A 23,461-nucleotide genomic window follows, 5' to 3' on the forward strand; every position below is an offset into this window, starting at 1 on the left:
TCAATAAGAAAGAAGAGACTTGGAAGATTAGCAGGGCCTGGCTCCCAGTACTTAAAAAATGGACTGATAACCCCACCCGCAATACAATGCACTCAACCACACCTTTGCAAAGCAAGTTCCACCCAAACAGTTAATGATTGGTTCCCCATCCTAGGACAGTGGTGGCGAACCTATGGCACGGGTGCCAGAGGTGGCACTCAGAGCCCTCTCTGTGGGCACGCGCAAATAGAGTCACCCCCACCCCACATCTAGGCTGGCCTCGATTATTAGCATTAAACCTAAGACCTAGTTTTGGGGAAGCAGTGTAGGTAACCCTGTTAAGCGCTGTTAAACCCCACAGATTTTCATGAGAAGAACTAAAGCATGATTCTTTACCTGGGAGTAAGCTCGGTTGCTGGCAATGGGGCTTGCTTCTGAGTAAACCCTCCTAGGGTCATGATTGACCCATTCAAAGCGTTGCACAGTTGCTTCAAAGCAAAGCCACCAACTACACCAAGCTTACTCCCAAGTAACACACACCTTGGAGCCAACCGTTTTTTCTAAACTAAAACCTCATTATTCAAGTTAAATTGCCGTGTTGGCACTTTGTGATAAATAAGTGGGTTTTGGGTTGCAATTTGGGCACTCGGTCTCAAAAAGGTTCGCCATCACTGCAATACGCCACTGCTGCTCTTAGGAGAAATACTAGGTTGGTGCGTGCCTCCTGGTTTCCATTCTCATTTGGGAAATCTGAAATCTTCTGGCTTTGTTCTCCATTTAACGGCGCCAAATTAGCTATGCGCTTTGGGGGGGGACTCACCGTTTGTTTGTCTGCTCTCTCTGTATCTCAGTAGACCCGTCTCCCAAACCCAGAATGGCTTAGCCTGGTTTAATTTCAATTAAGAAAATTGTGTACCTGCAATGTTTTTTGTGAAATATTGGATGATATTGACTAAGGGGAAATGGTTTGAAATCTGGTTTTGCATCTTGGACAGCTCTGAGATATTTGAGGTTGTGACTTTAAGAGACACAGATTTCTTTTTTTTTTACCGTAAAGCACAGCTGCCTGTTACCATGTAAATGAGATACAGCATTGCAAATGGGGGGAAGAATTATTCTGCAACTAAGCCGTTAATGTTTGGAATTTACTGTTACATTTTCATATTTGTGTCTATATATTTCTTCTAGTTTGGGACTGCTCTTTAACAGAAGCGCAGGTTACGGCTGTGAAGTATTTTACCTCCTAAGGCCAGCAAGGGGGCAAACTCAGTATCATGGTCTACAACAAGAAATGAGATGGTTGTCGACTGTTGTGTTTTTTTCCTCCCTAGACAATAAAAACTGGACTTACCATGGTGGGGAAAGTTGTGACGCAGCTGACAGGGACTCTTCCGTCGGGAGCAACGGAGGAGGAAATCTTGGCTCACAGCAACACTCGCCGCAGCCCCTTAGTCCCTGGAATTGTCACTGTCATCGATACGGAGATGGTTGGAGAAGGGCAGGTAAGACCCATTATGTTGTTGTTGTTAATTAAATTTAATAACCCGCCCACCCCCTAAGGGCACTGGGGCAGAGCAAAGGAGAGCAATACTTGGGGCATGCCTGCGACACCAGCTATTACGCCGGAATGCCCCTGCCACGCCCCCAGAACGCATTACGCACAAGCGGCGTGCCCAGTGCATTATATCGCGCATACACCCAGTGCGCTCGGCCTTACGCTACAGCGTTAAGAGAAGGGGATCAGAACAGGTATTACTGCATTAATTAGGGATACTGGAACTGTCTTTGCACAGGTGACTTTTTTCTTCCTGTATTGGTCTGCTCAGCTCTCCCCATTCTTGCCACAACCCCCCACGCAGTTTCAGGAGACTTCAGGGGTTCATTCCAGGTCAACAAGTGGATGTAAGCAGCCAGCCTTTTGTGAGTGCTCTTTGATACCCACTGGTGGAGAAGGTTGGTGGTGATAGCAAGCAGACTTTTTTGGATGCTGGTCCTTCATTATGGATCCTATCAAGGAAACCCAGCGAGGAGCTTCTGAAGAACATGTTCTCTGGCGCACAGTTTGAAAACCACTAGACCAGGGGTCGGCAACCTTTACCACCCAAAGAGCCATTTGGGGAGGCTTATCCAGGCGTTTACTGCCCTGGCCCCTGCCTGGTGGAATGCTCTTCCTCCAGCAGTTAGGGCCCTGCGGGACCTTGGGGAGTTCCGCAGGGCCTGTAAAACTGAGCTGTTCCACCGGGCTTTTGGGGGGACCGGCCGCTGATTCCGCCCCTCTCATTGCCCTGTTTACTGGCTGTGCATCTGACCATCTGACCATCTGCCAGCCCCCTCCCAAAATTTGTCCACTCCCAGGTTTTGATCGCTGGGGTGTGATGCCAGATTATTAACTATTTATTGTGGAATGCTGCTGCTATAGTTTTAAGATTTGTATTTTAACTGGGGTTATTCGATTTGTTTTATTATGGTTGTTCTCGTTTTGTTGTACACTGCCCTGAGCCCTTCGAGGGTAGGGCGGTTTATCAAATCGAATAAATAATAATAATAAAATAATAATAATTTGGACCCGTTTTCCACAGCCTTGAAGATCTACCTAGCCGGAGAGGCGGCTCCACACGGAGCCACCTCCGGTTTGGCTCCTCCACTCGCCTTTTCTTTCAGCACTGCTCTGGAGGGCTGGAGGGACACGCCCACGCTACCCTCCGACCTCCAGGCCATGCGGAGCCGCAGTATAAGGCTGAAAGAGTCGCATGCAGATCCGGACCCACGGGTTGCAGACCTTCACTAGACTTAAGGGTGCAAGTGAACAAGAATCTCAGTCTGGGGTTGCTCCTGAACTACACTGAGTTCTCCTCTCTTTCCCCATCGTTCTTGGGGAGGCGTATCCATATTGTGACCTCTTTGAGTTGTAAACCTTCTTGCCCTCACTTCACATCATACACCACTACTGGTAGGGGTAAACAGAACTGTGCTACAAGCGCCTACCTCAGTGATGGCGAACCTATGGCACGGGTGCCAGAGGTGGCACTCAGAGCCCTCTCTGTGGGCACGCGCTTTTACACAGAAGTTCCCTCGTAAGGAGGCGAAAAGTAAACTCCCCCCACACATCCATCTAAGAGCTGTACCAGGTACACGGAAACCGCGATGTGTGCAGCACCATAGTAGGCAGGGAGGACAGCTGCAAAGCCGAGGCCTGAATTGCCTGCATGCTCCGGGTGGCTGCTGCCCGAGGGTGGGGGGTGCAGAGGAAGCAGAGATATAGAGAGGCTGGGGAAGTGAGATTACCCTTGTGGGACTTGCTGGAGGCTGGAGCAGGCTGGCCCCTGCTCAAGTGGGTGCGGCAGAAGAAGAGGGAGCCAACCGGTTTTTTCTAAACTAAAACCTCAGCATTCAGGTTAAATTGCCGGGTTGGCACTTTGCGATAAATAAGTGGGGCTTGGGTTGCAATCTGGGCACTCGGTCTCAAAAAGGTTCACCATCACTGGCCTACCTGATGCAGGGTATCTGATTTTGGGCAACATACCTGTATCGAGCATCCTGTCCAATGGGGGGATTCAAATAATTTAACGACCGGTTGTTTACAAGCACCATTTTACTGGTTGTTTACAAGCTGGTTGTTTACAAGCACAAGTAAACAAGCACGTGTGCACTCCCACACATGCCAGCTGGGTGACCTTGGGCTAGTCACAGCTTCTCGGAGCTCTCTCAGCCCCACCCACCTCACAGGGTGTTTGCTGTGAGGGCGAAGATTAATCAGCCTTTGGAGTCTCCTGCAGGGGGGGATATAAATCCAAACTCTTCTTCTTCTTCTTCTTCTTCTTCTTCTTCTTCTTCTTCTTCTTCTTCTTCTTCTTCTTCTTCTTCTTCTTCTTCTTCTTCTTCTTCTTCTTCTTCTTCTTCTTCTTCTTCTTCTTCTTCTTCTTCTTCTTCTTCTTCTTCTTCTTCTTCTTCTTCTTCTTCTTCTTCTAGGTAGAGCCATGGTAGCTGATTTTTCACTACTCTTCTTCCATTCTGTAACCTCACCATAAGGGAAGCCACTGCTCAGACTAGAAGGCTTCCTGATAAAGGGTAGATTTTTTTTTAAATTTTTTTTTAACAAAAAAAAGAACCTTTATTGGCATAACAACATTATATGCACTCCCACACATGCCAGCTGGGTGACCTTGGGCTAGTCACAGCTTCTCGGAGCTCTCTCAGCCCCACCTACCTCACCGGGTGTTTGTTGTGAGGGGGGAAGGGCAAGGAGATTGTCAGCCCCTTTGAGTCTCCTGCAGGAGAGAAAGGGGGGATATAAATCCAAAACTTTTCTTCTTCTTCTTCTTCTTCTTCTTCTTCTTCTTCTTCTTCTTCTTCTTCTTCTTCTTCTTCTTCTTCTTCTTCTTCTTCTTCTTCTTCTTCTTCTTCATTTTAACAACCGGTTCTGCCAAAGCGGTGCGAACCAGCCGAATCCCACCACTGATCCTGTCCCCGATTAGAAATGCATGGGTTTGTACCGATAACTTAGAATCACCCAGCCCTTGATTAGGTTTAGGAGAAGTTAAGTTATTTGTAAATTAGAGTGGGTTTCTCTTAACAGGAAGGGCCTAGTGGAAGCGAGCGTGGAAGCCAGCATTAGTATTGCAGCGGGAGAGCCCAACCACTTAAAGAAGTGACGTTTTTGACAGTGCCAAGTGCCAAGTGTCACTCCGCATCATCTTCGGGTGGCCTCGACGTTGACGCTGATTCGCAGCGACCACTCGCAATGTGAGGACAGTGGCGATGAGTCTGTAACGGAGCGGGACCCAAGGGCTCAGAGCAACTTCCGAGAAGACTGTGGGCTCCTGGAAGGCCTCGTCGCTAGACTCAGCACTCCCGTTAGCAAGCCGGGAGTTGCGTGGAGGCGTAAACTGGTCAGGGGCCTTCGGCAAGCACGAGCCCTCCGACAGTTCACGAATGAGACTAGTTTTGGTCTGGTGCGCTTGTCACTCTTCAGGCCAAAGAACCACCGAACGTCTTTCCTTTCTCCACATGTTCCCCTTGCACGTCTTACCGGCTGAGCACAGTGTAATGGCAAGTTGGGGCTTTTGCTCCGTAATGTTAAGACATTATTGTTCCATAGCATCTCAGCCTAGTTAGCATTTCATAAGAAGCCTTTTCAAGCCCCAGCCTTTGGAACAGGGGTAAATTGGCTGTTTATTTTACCCTGAAAATCCCGGTGGGCTGCCTCCCTGCGGGGCTGCCTGAACCAGACCACACGCCCCCAGCCCCCCAGGGTGAAGCCAGAAGGGAGGAAAATGGTGTGAGCAGCAGTGGCGTAGGAGGTTAAGAGCTTGTGTATCTAATCTGGAGGAACCGGGTTTGATTCCCCGCTCTGCCGCCTGAGCTGTGGAGGCTTATCTGGGGAATTCAGATTAGTCTGTGCCCTCCCACACACGCCAGCTGGGTGACTTTGGGCTAGTCACAGCTTCTGGGAGCTCTCTCAGCCCCACCTGCCTCACAGGGTGTTTGTTGTGACAGGCAGTTTAACAGGCAAACCGCCTTCCTTATCTGCTGTTTCCTGGAGGAGGGACGCGTCTTTTGTTCTCACAACAATACCTCTGTTCTCACCATCTTTCTTATGCTGATGTTTTGGGCATGCGAGGGAGGGGGAAATCTGGGATGAGCCATGTGGCCATGTTCAGGCACATACTGAGGTTCAGGGGACAAAGGGCTAGCTTTGGCTTCCTGATCCTTGTGCTGACGCAGTTCCAATAAAGCTCTTGAAACCTTCCTGAGTTTTGTTTGCTGACTGGAGTGACAGACCCTTACAGCCACTGTGGCTATATACAGAGGTAAGCAATGGCAAACCAACTCTGAGGTGTTGCCATAAATAGGCTGCAGCTCTTGGCTCTTCCCACCCCCTCAGCTGTGCACTGCGCTTGGTTTAAGGGCATGTTGACTAGGATTGAGATGTGTCTGCCTCCCCGCTCAAATTTCATTTCTCATGTCCCGAAATCTGTCATGGGAGTAACAATGAAGATAGCAAGGTCTATAGGTGGGAACATTCATTGTTACTCCCATGCTGTAGACTTCATTGTTACTCATACTTCTATTCCAATGCCCTCACCTATTAACCTGGCTGTCTTCTTTGTTACTCACAGACAATGTTTCTTCACCCACCCTGGACACTCCAACAGGTATATATCTTCCACTTGCTTTCCCAACATCAGATCCTTTGAAGATGCCAGCCACAGATGCAGGCGAAACGTCAGGAGAGAATGCTGTTAGAACAGGGCCGTACCGCCCGGAAACCACACAGCACCCCAATTGCCGTCTACTTTCAGATGAAGTCTTGTCATAAGAATGATAACGTGTCCAAAACCACAATGTGGCCCGCACTGTTTGTGGTACTGGACACATATACTTACAACAAGACTTCATCTAAAACACAGGTGTCAAACTCGCGGCCCTCCAGATGTTATGGACTCCAGTTCCCATCATCCCCTGCCAGCATCATTCTGGCAAGGGATGATGGGAACTGTAGTCCACAACATCTGGAGGGCTGCGAGTTTGACACCTATGATCTAAAAGAAGACAGCGATTGCTGTGAGCTTTCTTCAGGGTGATTTCTACTGTGTTCTACCCTCAGATCTGCAGGAATTTCTCAACCTGGCGTTGGCAACCCCATGTGAAGATAAAACGAGGAGGAGTATGTTCTTCCCCTCTCTGAGATGGTTGGAGGAAGAGCAGAGTAAGCATAAGGTGCCCCTTGTTTGCCACAAACAACCGGGCGAGTAGCTATGTAGGCTTGGGTATCAGTGGTGTAGTATGGCTCTGCTTGGCTATAGTTTGAGCTGTATAAACTTTATTATACTGGCAATTCCCCCTCCCCCCCACATTTTAATGAAATTTTACAGAATTAACAATTGACATTAGAGATTTAAATATGGGGGTTTTTTTTAAACTTATTTTTCATGAACCAGTTCAAAGAAATGCCTTTGCAAAAGCACATGAATAATGGCAGTTGTTCATTTGACCTTCGAGGCCATGCTGAGTTAAACACAAAATAACAGAGAAAGGAGGGGGAAATTACCAAATATTTCACTTAAGTTTTTACAAGGTTCAGTCCTCTTAGAGTAAGGTAGTTAGTCCATTTGGGGTTTATTATTCTTTTTCCTGGAAAAAATTATCTTGGCTTTTTTGTACAATGCCAGAAAAAGAGAGAGAGAGAAATTCTAGTTCATAAATGTCTCATGAAGCCCCTTTTTAAAGAACACAGTTATTATTTCTGACGCTCCGTGTCTGCTTCCAGACTCCTCTTGCAATAGCTTTAGCAATAAAATGATTTATCTCAGGTTTTCAAGTTGCCTTATGTATGATTTAGAGGATTTTTTGTCTTTAATGAACTTGGCCTCTGATCTTCGCAGCAATCGTGAGTTAGACTGCTTAATGGATACATTGAAAAACTTGGCTTTCTTTTTTGTTTTTTTACCCTTTTTTGCAAAAAAAACCCCCCACCTCTGGCGTGGAGTTACTCAAGTGCATGCTGCAGTGTAAATAAGAAGTTATTGCTAATCTGAGGGTTCCCTTTCTGTCTGAAGCAGTGGCATACCGGGCCTAATGGCTTCTGGGGGCATGCACTGTCCGATAGCCGATTGCCCCCATGCCCCTACTTATGGGGAGCCAGCAGGGGAAGCTACAAGGTAGCTGGAAGGGAGGAGCTCAGGGATGATGTAGTTCTCTCAGATGGGCGCTGTGGCGGCAGGCCGGCTTCTGGGCCAGCCTGCTGCTGTGGCGTCCGCCTGTGCTACCTGCTACCAATCCTCACCCCCCAAGCTCCCTGCTGGCTCCCCTAAGTGGTGGGTGGGGAGCCAGGCAGGTGGGGGGTGGGGAGCTGATCATGTGTGGGTGCCGCCTAGCCCTGCCTCCTGGCCTTCCTGCAGGCCGGCTCCTGCCCTCCCCAGGACATGAAGACTGCTGGGCGACAGTTCTCTCAGAACTCTCTCAGCCCCCCCTACCTCACAAGGTGTTCGTTGCACGTGTTCTTGCTGCCCTGCCTATTTATTTCCAGTGGAACCTTGGTCATCTTCCTCATAGCCATGTATGGGTGCGAAAGCTGGACTACAAAGAAAGCCGACAGAAGAAGAATTTTAGGAGCGGCCCTGCTTGAGCTGATGGTGTTGGCGGAAGCTACTCTAGCGATACTCAAGGGACATGCTAGAGGTGACAAACGCAAAAGTCTTGAGCCGCATAAAACCAGACGCATCACTAGAAGGGAAAATAACCAGGCTCAGACTTATATACTTGGGTCATGTGATGCGATCAAATTCTCTAGAAAAATCTAATGATGCTTTCGAACTTGTCAATGGCCCGGGGAGGAGAAGATCTGGGACGCCAAAAGAATCATCGATAGGCAGGTGGATTACCATAAAAGCTGATACAGGCATGAGCATCAACCAGCTGAAGGAAGCAGTACAGTACAGTAACAAGCCTTTATTGGCATAAAATAAACATACAAAATAAGCATACAAAATTTGCCCGTTATTTGCCTTTCACAATTGCATAGACGCACTTCAAAGTACCTAAAAAATTTGTACATGGTCGCTTCTATAACTATAGAACCTTCAGCCTTCAACTGAGTTGGCTCACTCTAAACGCATCATCAGGATAACTTACAGGAAGCTTGTAGAAAATTACTGCTGGCTATATGTGAGTCGCCATAGTACACAGACATTGATTAGTATCCACATCTAGAGCTTCACTGATCTATTATGCTTTACTTAGCGAAATTTTTGCTACATTCTCACACACTGTGTGGGATCCATGTTGTTCAAAAGCATAGGTATCTTAAAGAGCATCGGTTAGGATTGTTATACAGAAATGGAAATGAGTGCAGATTAAGCGACATATCTGATTTTTGCAAACCTTACACAATGAAAAAAAAAAGGGTATGATCGAGTGTCCTTCCACCTGACCCATATTGCATGGACATAGCCTCCTCTGTTTATCAATTTGTTGATATCTGCCATAGAGCAGCATAGAAGGCATTAGATTGAATCTGGCCAGTGTTAAGGCTCTTCTTAGTTTAGGGTTGGTGATCCGATATAAATAGTTGGCCATATGTCCTTGTTCAATTGGAATAAGCAGGGTCAGGGGGGAACACGTTTTCCTCGCCACCGTTATCATATCCCGATACTCTTGTTCTAATAGCTTAGTTTTCAAGCAGCTATATGCTTCTGAAGGGGAGAGAGGACTCTAATGAAAAACCAAGAGCGCTGATTTTTCCTTCAGCTAGTTTCAGCCACCTAGAATTTGAAGGAAGCAGTACTTAATCGAAAAATGTGGAAAGAGCTCGCATATCGGGTCGCCAACGGCTGAGAACGACTGAACGGATAACCTCATCATCCTCGTCTGGTTCCAGCCTGTTCTGTTGCACCACCTCTGAAATCTATTTTCAGGGGGAAAAAACATTTTAGTGAGCCTTATTAACACAGCCGTTTTTGAGAAATTTCCCGTGCGGGTAGCCGTTTATGTAGTAGTTTTACGTTACCAAAAAAACCCCCTCTCCCCCTGAAAAAACCCGTGCTACCTTTTGAAATAGGGCTGTAGTGTCATTTTAAAAAGTGCAGAAATGTTGAATTATTGGGCTTGGCTGTTGTGTTTATATTTGAGCGCTGAGTAAAAATAATTACCAAGGAGCCCAAAGAACCTTGTGGTCGACCGAAATGCATTAACAAGGTTTGCGAGCTTGTTTAAGCTTCCTTTTAACGAAGTGTTAGCAAACTTTTCAGTTTAGATGTAATGGCTATTTCTTTGGAACCATTAATTAGTTGAAATGAGCAGAAATAAAAAATATACAGATTTCCTCTTTTTCCTCCCTCCCCCCCTCCCCAGTTGAAATTAAACACATAAACTTTTAGTGGCTAGAGGTCTTTTTTAAAGTTTTCTTTTGACCTTTGATTTTGGACTTAATTAATTCATTGGGTGGGACCACCCAGAATGAGTCTAAAATAACAGACTTTTTCAAATGCCTGTAATGTTGGGCTTTGAGTGTAAACCCGTTAAACACCCTATATAGCTGATGAAGAATACAAGTTCATGATAACATTTTCATTGGAATAATGAAACTGAATGGCAGAGGCAGAGAGGTTCGCTTCAGAGGTTCCGGCTACCAGTATTTATTATAGATTTGTCCAATGCAGAGTCTTTATACTGCCTGCCAATTACAGGAACTGATGCTGGATACGCCATTCTCTTTTTAAGACTGAAGGGGGAATCCAAGAAATCGTAGCACACATTCTCCAAAGCCGGGTAATTGAATAGTAATCTTATCCCTTGGGATTCCTTGGGTGAGGCCTGGACTGTTGATACATATTTATCCATGTGAGTTACTACATCAGGCACAGTCTTTAACCAAGATGGTGCCCGGAGCAAAACGCTGTTGGTGAAGCTCCGTGGTTTTTCTTTCTATCTTCCCCACTTACTCAGTTACTTACTCAGTTACAGCCTATTCTGTGCAAGATAGGTCTGGGAGTTTTATTTTATTTCATTTTTATTTTTAAGCAGCAACAACAATAACAACAACAACCTTTATTTGCCATTTAAAAATAGGTTCTAGAGCGTTGCCAGACATTTTTGAAGTACAAATCAAGACTACATTCACAGCGCAGACAGGAAGACTGTATATAGCAGTATGCATTACTTAGAAAGTTCTGTCACTTGTAAAAGAAATGTTGCTACTTTTTCGAAGAGCACGACATCTGTGTTGTTTAACAGAAGCTCCACAACAGAACAGTCAGAGTCACTTTCAGATTTGTCTAGGGCCAGCCTGGGAGAGAAATTCCTAATGGCCACATATCTCGGGCAGTCAAGAATAATGTGAGCAAGAGTCTCCACTTGGTTTTTACAGTGTGGACAAACCCGATCCTGGAGAGGGATGGATAAATAACAACCCTTTGTAATGGCCGATGGGAAGGTATTGGATCTGGCCCTTGTGAGAATCCATCTCTGTTGGGGTTCAGTTAATAATTCAAGATATTTGACTATGTGCCCCTGTTCCGGTATTATTCCGACAGAGAGTGGTGAATTTTTAAGCTACTTACATTTGGTTGGGGGTGTTGATATTAACCTTTAAGGCACTCCGTGGCCTGGGGCCCTCATACCTTAGGGACCGTCTGTCCCCCTAGTTTCCCACTTGGCCTCTGTGCTCTGCAGAAGCCAATTTACTGGTGGTCCTGGGCCCCTCTATGATACTACTAGCCTCCGCCAGGGCCTTCAGTGCCGTGGCCCCTACCTGGTGGAACTCTCTGCCACCATCTGTCCGTGCCCTGCAGGACCTTGAACAACTCTGCAGGGCTTGCAAAACAGAATTATTCCGCCGGGTCTTGTGTGTGTGTGTGTGTGTGGGGGTGGGGGTTGGCTGGCCATTGAATTGCCATCCCCTATATTTCAACTGGTGGGCGAATTGTGTTTAATCTGCTGCTGCCGCCACCATGTCTACCCTCTTGACCCAAATGGGATTGCTATCCTTCCATCTATTTTGCATGGTATTTATTAATTTTTAACGGGTTTTATGCTTGTAATTAGGTTTTATACTATTGAATTTTTATATATTGTACACTGCCCAGAGCCCTTCAGGGGGGCGGGGTGGTGGTATAAGAAATCCAATAAATAAATAAATTTTGTAGATGCAAAATTGGCGTGGGATCAAAACTTCCCACGGCACACGAGTCGTGGACCTTTGCTGGATTCAGTCTGAGCGTCTTTGAACCGCTGGCACTGAATTCAGCACAAAACGTGCCTGTTAACAGCTGAGACCCGCTGTTCCCCTCTTAGAGGAGTTTAGAGGAGTTTTAATGGTCGAACGCCATCTGCATTTTAAATGGTTATGAAACGTGAGCGCTGCATTTTAACTGGTACCAATATTTAGCATTTTATTTTGTTTATCCACTTGTCTGTATTCATGTTGTAAACCGCCCTGAGCCCCTCGGGGGAAGGCGGTATATAAGTGGAACAAACAAACAAACAAACAAACAATTAAACAGCCTGCCCCGAAACTTCTTCATTTAAATACGGTTTTATAAAAGTGCAATTTCTTCAGCCTTTTCAGGCCCGAGAACCATTGTTGGCCTTTAGGCAGCAATATCACAGGTGTGTGTAAGGCAAACTGTCCAGTCTGAAAAAGCACTGGGGGACTCCGTGCTTGAGATCCGCTGTGCAAAAGCTGTCTTGCGCATGCGCATAGGAGAGGCTTCCAATCAGGGGCCTTAGTTCCTTATGCTTTTCTGTGCGACATTCCCCGCCTCCTTCTTTATTAACATTTCACCACAGCGAAGACAGTTTTGCAAGGAAAAAGGAACGGCAGATTGCCGTGACGTCCAAAGTTAATTTCCAGTTGGTTTAGGGTTGATGAAAAACCAAGGCCAACGCAAGATGCCTATCGACTATCAAGAATCTATGAGAAAAAGCTATCCTGCGGGCCCCAGGCCAAGCGCTTAACAAACGAATGACCTCCCGACAATAAAACTTGAACTGACCACATTGGCTGTTGTCGCCGGTGTTTATTCACAGTAAAATGCTGTTTTCACAAATGATAGCCTAGTCCGAGTTCCCTCGGCGTTGTCTATCTCCTCGCCGCTTTCTGTCTTTGTTTTTTTTTTTTTATCTCCGCTTATTACAGGCGAATTCTCTTTCAATAAAAAAAAGCAACAGGATTCCCTCCGAGCCTAATACTGTCTGCCTCGGGTTTTATTAAAGGGGTTCTGCTTTTTCTCAAGAAGACGTTTTTGTCACAAATTAATGGCTCTGACCCAAGCTCAAGGCTGCTCCGAATAGATGCAGGATTTTCTTAAAAGGGCGTGTGGCAGTTAACGTAGTTGCAGGTTTATTGTATCTCCCCCCCCCCACCCCCAACGTTTGACCTCTCTTGCAGCGGTTCGAAAGGCCTTTTGGTTTTCCTTTGCACTTCTTAAAAAATCTAAAGGCAAAAGGCTGACTTCTGTGGGGTCCACTTTCCTTGGGAAGAAGGACCCCCTCCCCTGACATGAGCAGAATGGATTTTTGGAATCTAGCTCAGGGGTCTGCAGACTACGGCTCTCCAGAGGTTCATGGACTACAGTTCTCATCAGCCCTGCCACTTGGCCATGCTGGCAGGAGCTGATGGGCGTTGTAGTCCATGAACACCTGTAGAGCCGTAGTTTGCAGACCCCTGAGCTAGCTCAGTGCGACGTTGGGCTGCGTTAGGCTGAATGGATCCCATTCATGCTGTGTGGGGCACAAGGAACCCTTATTTGCTCCTGTGGCTGAGCAGTGCGTTGAAGGTGGTCTGGTGTCAAGAGAACTGTGGCTTCTTTTGCTCGTGTTTTCAGGATCTCCTGAGCCCTCCCTACACCTTTTTCTCTTCCCAACATAAGAACGAGCCTGCTGGATCAGACCAGAGTCCATCTAGTCCAGCACTCTGCTACTCACAGTGGCCCACCAGGTGCCTTTGGGAGCTCACCTGCAGGATGTGAAAGCAATGGCTTTAAGAACATAAGAAAGAGCCAGCTGGATCAGACCAGAGTCCATGTAGTCCAGCTCTCTGCTACTCACAGTGGCCCACCAGGTGTCTTCGGGAGCTCACCTGCAGGATGGGAAAGCAATGGCCTTCTGCTGCTGCTGCTCCTGAGCACCTGGTCTGCTAAGGCATTTGCAGTCTCAGGTCAAGGAGGATCCTACATCCTGTAGGACACGGCCATACAGCCTGGAAACCGCACAACACCCCAGTGATTCCGGCCGTGAAAGCCTTCGACAATACATCCATACATTGGTTTATGCACTGCTGGGGGCATCTTTTCCCATTTACTGGACAACTACAGCTGTTGTTAGCCAATCACTGATCTGGTGGCTCTTCCTAGTGTGTGCTGTGGTGTTATACACATATATGGGATAGGGGAATTGACCGTCCATTTTTCTTTGGAAGGTGTAGTGTACAGAACAGAGAGCCTGTCATGTGGCATTTACAGTAGTGGGCTGTAGAGATCCAGATTCCAGTCTATTCATGAAGTTCCTGGGGTGGATCACTCTCTCCCTACCTAGCTTGGCCTCCAGGGTTGTTGTGAAAGTATGATAGAGTAGAGCACCATGTATGCAACACTGAGGGAGGAAAGGAATGAAAATGTTAAATCCTCCGTGGCAGGTTGCTTGAGCTTCGAAGGAATAGCTGGGGGATTTTCAGTGATGGAAACTGAAGCCACAGAGAGTCCCGCCTTTTTGTTGGTCGCTCTGTTTCCCCCCCACTCATCCCTGGAGGCACTCTTGAGACTATGAGAGGGATAGCCCTCAGTTCACAGCCTAACCTTAAGATCCCAGTTGGCATTCTCCGGGGCAGACGAGAGACCATAGCCCTGTGCCCAGTGGTGGGATTCAAATAATTCAACAACCAGTTCCGTTGGTGGGGTTCAAATAATTTAACAACTTGTTGTTTACAAGCACCATTTTAACAACCGGTTCTGCTGAAGTGGTGCGAACCGGCAGTGGCGTAGGAGGTTAAGAGCTCATATATCTAATCTGGAGGAACTGGGTTTGATTCCCGGCTCTGCCGCCTGAGCTGTGGAGGCTTATCTGGGGAATATAGCCTGTACACCCCCACACACGCCAGCTGGGTGACCTTGGGCTAGTCACAGCTTCTCGGAGCTCTCTCAACCCCACCCACCTCACAGGGTGTTTGTTGTGAGGGGGGAAGGGCAAGGAGAATGAGTCTCCTGCAGGAGAGAAAGGGGGGATATAAATCCAAACTCCTCCCCCTCCCCTCCCCTCCCTCTCCCCTCCTTCCCCTTCCTCCTCTTCCTCCTCTTCCTCCTCTTCCTCTTCTTCCTCTTCCTCTTCCTCTTCCCCTTCCCCTTCCCCTTCCCCTTTCCCTTTCCCTTCCTCTTCCTCTTCCTCTTCCTCTTCCTCTTCCTCTTCCTCTTCCTCCTCCTCCTCCTCCTCCTCCTTCTTCTTCTTCATCCCACCACTGCCAGTGACCATTGCATGAGCTTTGGGCCTTCCCGTTGCATTTGGTGACTCTGCTTTAATGTTCTCTTGTTTCCCCTTCCTGAGGAAGCCTTTGACTGACAGTTAATGGACAATTGCAAAAAGCTGTTGAGAAGCCGGGAGGCCAGATCATCTGGACTTCAAAGTGAAGGCAGCCAGAATTTCCACTCTTTAAAAGGATGGGACGGAGGAAAAACCCATTGAGTAGGCTCATTAATTACAGGCTGCTAAATTCTTCCCGGCATGTTTGTGCTGCTGATGACAGAATGTATGTGTTTTTTTTTTTTAAAAAATAATGCTGTTATATATTAAATAGATGGATTCCTTTCTCTAATTTAATCCAGATTCCAAATATTGTGCTGTCTGTGAATGTCAGAATCAAAGTGAAAGGTATTTATGGTTCTGTCTGCAGCTCATGGGGTGTGCTCCCTTTCTATTCTCTAGCAAATATTTTCCTCGTTTTCCTAGCTCATACAAGAATGCGCTAATCAATCGCGTTGGTTACCAGGAACGCTAATTTGGGGCAGGTAGGATTGGGGTCTAGACGGTGCAGTTACAATGCTAGTGCAAATTCCAGCCGTCCAAGGAGAAAGCTAATGACAACGAAGAACAAATAACAAGACCTTTAATGGCATCAATGCACAAAATAAAACATGTTCAGAAAAATCAAAGCAAATCCTGAAGATGGTGAGATTACTCGTGAGAGCTCAAAGCCTTAAATAAAAATCAGGAGAAATGGTTGGAATATATCTGGGAACAAGTGACACTGGACATTTTCGAAATAATAACAAAAAAATAAACTGTGGCAAGATAAACAGAGCGAAATTTTTAAGATATGGACAATATATGCGGACTGGATGAAAGAAGCTGGAGTCAATGAGGAGATATGGGAGAAGAGATTACAAAGAATGAACTTACTGCTGTTTGATAAAACTGTGAAGAAAAGACAGGGGGGAGGGGGGAAAGGGGAAAATGTATTGTTTGAAAACGAACGAAGAAGAGTATTAATATAAAATGGAATATTCAAATGGTACAATAAAAAATTATTTAAAAAAATTAAAATCTGGCGACCGTCTCTGTAATATTTGGCTGTGGGTCGCTAGGCAAATCGGCCGCTGTTTCGTGATCTCTTCTTTAGAATAGCTTTGATAAAAAAGTGACCGCATGGGTGCCAGGTTGTTACAGAATAGGTGTACGTGTACTGTCCAGAAAGCTAATTAAAGCGGGTGGGAGGGGGTCATGGTGAGAACAGGCCACTCCCCTAATGAGCATTATGGCGAAGAAAGCAGGGCTTACAGGAAGAGGCTATCCCAGACCACAGCTGTCGATTTGGTTATTTATTTAATTCATTTTTACCCCACCTTTCTCGCCAATGGGGGCCCAAACCAGCTTCCATCATTCCTCTGTCCTCCATTTTATCTTGCGTGACGTAGGTTAGGGTGAGAGATGGTGACTGACTCAAGATCACCCCAGCAAGATTCCACAGAGTGAGGATCTGAGCCCAGGGCTGCCCAATCCTAGTCTGACCCTACACTAGAGGTCAAGGGGCTCTATCCAGCTAACCTTTATGGGATTACAACATTTGTTCCGTATTTGCCATTATCCTTGTCATTCTAAATCTTGTTACTTGTTATTAAGAGAGTAACAAGATTTAGAATGACAAGGATAATGGCAAATACGGAGCACTGAAGAAGGCATCGAAAAGCTTTAGTTACGCGACTAGCTTCTGCTTGCTGAACTTTTTGCTTGCTGAATTTTTCTCCGCATTGCAACAAGGCTCCTTTAAATGGACTCCAGCAGGAGATCACGTAAGATTTCAGCCACGTATCCAGAATAACAACATACTCTTGAAGAATAAGAACTTTGTAAATGTCAGGATAATATCCTATGACTATGGTTTTGGATACAAATATATGAAGAGCAGGACTAATACGTTGGACTGTTTTGAGTGTGCACTAAACTGAGAGTGAACTGTTTCAGCACGCATGAGAAAATCCCTGCGCTCCTTCCAAGGAAGTCCACTTGGAATAGAAATACAAATAAGCATTGTTGCACTTGTATTTTATGTATGATTAGAAATATAAGAGGGTAATACATTGAATGCCACTTTAGCAGCATACGTGTGTCTTGTATAATTTTTCCGGTCCGTTTTTTGACATGCTCTTTGAAACGCACGTTTCCATTCATAAATTACAACGTTTGTACCATAAGGGATTACAATGTCCGTACCATAAGAATGAACAACTAGAGCAGCAGTGGCATAGTAGTTAAGAGCAGGTCTACTCTAATCTGGAGGAACCAGGTTTGATTCCCCGCTCTGCCGCCTGAGCTGTGGAGGCTTATCTGGCGAATTCAGATTAGCTTGTGCACTCCAGCACACACCAGCTGGGTGACCTTGGGCTAGTCACAGTTCTTCGGAGCTCTCTCAGCCCCACCTACCTCACAGGGTGCTTGTTGTGAGGGGGGAAGAGAGCTTGTAAGTCCCTTTGAGTCTCCTACAGGAGAGAAAGGGGGGAATATAAATCCAACTCTTCTTCTTCTTCTTCTTCTTCTTCTTCTTCTTCTTCTTCTTCTTCTTCTTCTTCTTCTTCTTCTTCTTCTTCTTCTTCTTCTTCTTCTTCTTCTTCTTCTTCTTCTTCTTCTTCTTCTTCTTCTTCTTCTTCTTCTTCTTCTTCTTCTTCTTCTTCTTCTTCTTCTTCTTCTTCTTCTTCTTCTTCTTCTTCTTCTTCTTCTTCTTCTTCCAGGGATGAACCGGCGTCTAGGGCAGACGGTTCTGAGAAGGAGTTTTTGGGTACTGCGTGGCCATTAATGGAAATTACCGTTCGTTTCTATTAACTTTCAGAACGTTCATCTTGGGATGTTGGCTGGCCACTTGCTGTCCTGAGGCTGTTGACACTGTAATTCGTAGAACGTGGTCCTTCCCAGCATTCGGTGTTGGCAGAGTATAAATCACGCAGCAAAGTGTCCCACTCACTGACTAATTTTTATTCTGGAACAACATTATCGATAGCAAAGCTGAGAGGCCGAGATGGCCTCTAACCCCCTAACTGACTGAGAAGAGAGAGAGAAGAACCTACTGGAGGTCCCTGGCCCAAAAGTCATCCGGCTGGCCTCCACAAGGGCCAGGGCTTTTACAGACTCCCTAGGGCAGGGGTCTGCAACCTGTGGCTCTCCAGATGTTCATGGGCTACAATTCCCAATTGGCCATGCTGGCAGGGGCTGATGGGAATTGTGGTCCATGAACATCTGGAGAGCCACAGGTTGCAGACCCCTGCCCTAGGGAAACCAGGGCCTGCGGGACTTACAAAGTTTCCACAGGGCCTGCAAAATGGATCTGTTCCGCTGGACGTTTGGCCAGCCGGATTGACCATTTAGCCCCATAACATCTAGGCCTCTTGTGGGCACGACAGGGGCGGGTGGGGTTTTGTCACCATCTGATAATATGTGGTTCCCATTTTATAGTAATATCCTGTTTTATTGTTTTGACTGTTTCAATTGTTTTAACTGTGATACATTTTAATGTGTTTATATGTTTAAATATTTGTATTTCTTCTGTGGTTCTCCGCCCCGAGCCCTTCGGGGGAGGGCGGTTTGAAAATTCAAAATGTAAGTAAGAGTTTTCGAAAAGAATCGGGAGATGGCTCCTGAGAATATCAGTCTAAGGCAGTGGTGGCGAACCTATGGCACGGGTGCCAGAGGTGGCCCTCAGAGCCCTCTGCACAGAGTTTGTCGTGTGGGGGGGGGGGCTGGCCTGGGCCACTGGGCATGACATGTAGGTAACCCTGTTAAGTTCTGTTAAACCCCACTGATTTTCATGCAGAGAACTAAAGCGCGATCCTTTACCGGGGAGTAAGCTCGGTTGCTGGCAACGGGGCTTGCTTCTAAACCCTCCTAGGGTCGTGATTCACCCATTCGAAGCATTGCACGATTGCTTCAAAGCAAAGCTGCCGACTACCACCAAGCTTACTTCCAAGTAACGCGCGCCTTGGAGCCAACCGTTTTTCCTAAACTAAAAACTCAGTGTTCAGGTTAAATTGCCGTGTGGGCACTTTGCGATAAATAAGTGGGTCCTGGGTTGCAATCTGGGCACTTGGTCTCGAAAAGGTTCGCCATCACTGGTCTAAGGACAGACATGTAAAAAGGCAGAAAGGTCCCTGATCTGACACTCCTACCTAGCCGGCCACCTGCTTTCCCCCTTCTGGGTCTTCTTCTCGTTGCTAATTTAAACATTTGGAAGTCCTTCAAGTTCTTCAGTGATGCCAAAGGAGGGATTTGCTGGGGAAGCAATCCTCGAGTGGAGCAACGTGAAGAGGCGGCCGCCACACGTTCTGTTTCCCTTCCTTGCCTCGCAGTGTCATTGTGGAAACCCTTGGTGCGATATCTTCCCGTCGAGCGATTTTCGTACCTCATTTCAACATTGCTGGTTCTGCTGACGGGATCGGGGAGGGAGGAGGTCAAGGAAATGCAGATCGTGAGGACGTCATGACACACGTTTGGATAATGGTCTTTCCAGAAAAGGAGGGCAAATTTGACGGCGTTCCATGACTGGCAGTGAACATCCTGAGATGTTCACGAGAAAGGCATTTGTATAAATATTTTAAATACATGCGTCAATAAAGATGTCTCGTTCCACCTCTCTTGGAGGTTTAGCATAGTGGGAAGGAGCACCTTGCGTGAAATGTGGTGTGGCCGATTTTGCTCTAAGCTTTTTTCCTTTCCTCATAGATTTTTAGTCCAGTTTGTCATTGAACGTTCTGTTTAGCATAGTGGCAGAAATCAGCCCCCCCCCCCACTTGGGCTGTGAATGCTGAAAGAAGCATAAGCCACATTAAAGCATGTAACTCACCACCAGCTGTGATCATTTTACACAGGTGCTTGTGAGCGAAGACTCGGATAGCGAAGGGATTGTGGCGCACTTCCCTGCCCATGAGAAGCCCATCTGCTGCATGTCTTTCAACCCCAGTGGTAAGTACATCCCTTCGTCACTCGGGCATTCTGTGGCAAGCAAAAATCTGTTACGATAGGGCATGAGTGTCAAACGCGCGGCCCTCCAGATGTTATTGACTACAGCTCCCATCATCCCCTGCCAGCATGATGCTGGCAGGGGATGACGGGAACTGTAGTCCATAACATCTGGAGGGGCGCGAGTTTGACACCTGTGCGATAGGGCTTGGCTCAAATGAGTCGAACCCTTGAGACCTTTTCGTTGGTGCTCCGGAACTTCAGTTCAAGAACGCTTAAGTGGCATGTCTGTGGCAAAATTAACTGTGGCCGAGATAAGTGCAATGTAGTGGTTAGGAGCAGTGGACTCTAATCTGGACAACTGGGTTTGCTTCCCCACTCCTCCACATGAGCGGTGGATTCTTATCTGGTGAACCAGGTTTGCTTACCCACTCCACAGGAAACCTTCTGGGTGACCCTGGGCTAGTCACAGTTCTCTCATAATTCTGTCAGCCCTTCCTAGCTCACAAGGATTCTGTTGTGGGGAGAGGAAGGGAAAAGGAGTTTGTAAGATGCTCTGACACTCCTTATGGTTGAGGAAAAAGCTGTGTATAAATCTAAACTCTTCTAAAACATGCATGAGCCTCGGTTAGGAACTTATTTGGGCTATCTGTAATATTTGAATGCAGCCTTGTCGACGAGCGCCCCCCCCCTTCCCTTACTAACTGATATTCTAAACCAGACCTTAATCCAGACTTAGAATTCCAGTTGGGGAAAATGAATCCCAGTTATCTCAGCGTCCCCCTTCATATATCACCAGGGACGGAGCAAGGGGGGACTGTGCCCGGTGCACGCATGCGCCCCGTGCCCCTCCAAGCCCCTGTCCGCCCCCGTTCTGCCCCCGTCTTGCCACCGCAGGGGCGCACGCCCGGTGCGTTGTGCACCCCCCATTCCCCTTGGTGCTATGCCACTGTATATCACTGGTAATAAGTTATTTTCTAAACAGGGGCTCCTTCCGCACATGCAGAATAATGCACTTTCAAACTGCTTTCAGTGCTCTTTGAAGCTGTGCGGAATGGCAAAATCCACTTGCAAGCAGTTGTGAAAGTGGTTTGAAAATGCATTATTCTGCGTGTGCGGAAGGGGCCAGGGTCTCTGCTTAACAAAAGGAGAGGAGGAGCGAGCTTGGCAACAAACTGGGTTTGTGTACATTTAAAATTAACCGTGGTTAACCGTGGGTTAAAAGCCACAGGTGGGGACTTGACTGGACATGGGCACGGACTCCAGAGATCTGAGTTCATCTTTCATGAGGTTGGTGGGGGGTTTCTAGATTCACAATCAGCCCCATGTACATTACTCTTTACCATGGTTGTGACCCTAGGGCAGGGGTCTGCAACCTGCGGCTCTCCAGATGTTCAAAGCACTAATTGGCCATGCTGGCAGGGGCTGATGAGAATTGTAGTCCATGAACATCTGGAGAGCCGCAGGTTGCAGACCCCTGCCATAGGGGAAAGGAGTGAGGAATTCATTGCAAGAAAGGGGGGACTGTGTGAACCCAACCTCTAAAACATGTGGTTAGTTAGAAGAAGAAGAAGAGTTTGGATTTATATCCCCCCTTTCTCTCCTGCAGGAGACTCAAAGGGGCTGACAATCTCCTTGCCCTTCCCCCCCTCACAACAAACACCCTGTGAGGTAGGTGGGGCTGAGAGAGCTCCGAGAAGCTGTGACTAGTCCAAGGTCACCCAGCTGGCATGTGTGGGAGTGCCCAGGCTAATCTGAATTCCCCAGAGAAGCCTCCACAGGCTCAGGAAGCTGACAGAGCGTGGAATCAAAAACCTTCCGTTCCTCCAGATTAGATACATCGAAAGCTCTTTTTAACTCCTCCCACGCCACTGCTGCCTCCCTTTTCGAGAGCTTGAACTTGGACCAAGGTGATCTGTGATCAAATCCCCACCCTGCCATTACTTCGTTGGGTGACCTCGAGTCAGTTGTGCATCCCCAGCACGACCTGCCTCGCAAGTTTGTCGTGAGGGTGAAGCGAGCTGACCCACTTCGAGTTCTTTGGTGAAAAGGTGGGATATGGTTGTGAGTAATAACAATAAATACACCATTACAGTTCCTCTGGGCCACAATGCTACTGTCAATACTGCAAGAATTAATGCATCTAAAATGTAAGGTAATAGAAGGTTTCCTCATCCGTTGCATTTCCAGAAAGGAACCTCCCCCCCCCACAAAAAAAGAGATTACATTTGATTTCTTGAGGTTTGTGAAAATATTCTCAAATATTTGATACCACTTAACCTTTTGCGCTTAGTGCTAATGCTTAACCTGGATTGCAACACAGATTTCGTTCCTGGTCAGTTTTCAGACTTGGAGGGGGCATTTTTGTGTGTGTGTGTGTGTGTGGGGGGGCGGAAACGATCTGAAACCAATATTTAAAGCCTCAAAGACAGCACCTTTGCTCTCTCTCCTTCCCACTTTCAGCTGATTCAGGCTTGTGGGCAGGTAGGATGCATCCTGTCCGCGTAATCGTGTCCAGCCGACAGAGTAACTGGTTTATTATCCTTCCTGCGACAGAGCAATAACTTTTTGATTGACTGCATGGCGGTGAACGAAGAGGGGCTGGGGGAGATCGAGAGCTTCCGCCTGCCTAAATTAATGAGTCCTAAAGTGAATTAAAATGCCTCGAAGAGGTTTGGGATGAAATCACATTTCAAAGAGCAGAAACGGAATGGATGTCCCGATCTCCTGCTCGGAGTGGCCAGTCCGGACTGCCAAGCCAGACAGCTCCATCTGTTATGTCGTAAAAAACTCCTTAATAACCGCGCGTGGATTCAGAGCTCTGTTGCTGTCTGTAATGTTTCTTTTGGACGGGGGGGTGGGGGGGAGCCATATTCTCTTTGTAGCGTTTGTAGATCTCGACTAGGGGTTTGTGCTGGTTTCCCCTGTTTCTGGGGGTCTTATTTATTTCATTCACTGCATACTCATACCTCCATTTTATCATCACAACCATCCTTTGAAGTGAGCTAGACTGAGTGTGTGGGGGCATGATGGGATCTAGTACTCTAAATACTATACCACACCGTCAGGGACGGAGGGGGGAACTGCGATCGCGGTGTGCCCTGCCCCATACCACGCTCACCCCCCCGCCTTCTTGGAATGCCCCCCCGCCATGCCCATCAATTCCTGCAATCACGCACTCCACCCTGGGCACATATCGCCCCACCCTGTCCCTTAAGTGCTTAGCCACCAATGCAACTGGCTCTCTTCTGGTATGACCCGACCGCTGAAGGTAGGTGGACACTGTTCAAGCGATGTAGCTTGGATTCTTTGTGACCAGTGTTATGGCGCAGGGTTTTGAAGAGGTTTGCAACACCCACCCAGTGACAGACCTCCTCCCGAGACCCTGGAGAACTACTGCCAGTCAGAAGCGGCAATATTGAACTGGACGGACCAAAGGACTGGTAATGTTCAAAGTGAATGACAGGGCACACCTCGGTCCTCTCAAGTCTTCTGAGAACTGAATTAGCTGCACTGAATGAGCTGCACTCAATCTCAAAGAAAAGCCTTA

At 47.1% G+C, this 23,461-nt stretch overlaps 1 protein-coding gene across 1 annotated transcript in view; it reads left to right on the forward strand.

The window, feature by feature from the left end:
- BCAS3 (BCAS3 microtubule associated cell migration factor) overlaps positions 1 to 23,461 on the forward strand; it is a 655,707-nt gene that overhangs the window by 145,525 nt on the left and 486,721 nt on the right. The window contains exons 14-15 of the mRNA XM_048519361.1: positions 1,311 to 1,481; positions 19,821 to 19,914. Coding sequence (XP_048375318.1) covers positions 1,311 to 1,481; positions 19,821 to 19,914 — 265 coding nt within the window. The remainder of the gene's footprint in view (positions 1 to 1,310; positions 1,482 to 19,820; positions 19,915 to 23,461) is intronic.

Source organism: Sphaerodactylus townsendi, linkage group LG16 (genome assembly GCF_021028975.2).
Source record: "Sphaerodactylus townsendi isolate TG3544 linkage group LG16, MPM_Stown_v2.3, whole genome shotgun sequence".
In the NCBI taxonomy this organism is placed as follows: domain Eukaryota; kingdom Metazoa; phylum Chordata; class Lepidosauria; order Squamata; family Sphaerodactylidae; genus Sphaerodactylus; species Sphaerodactylus townsendi.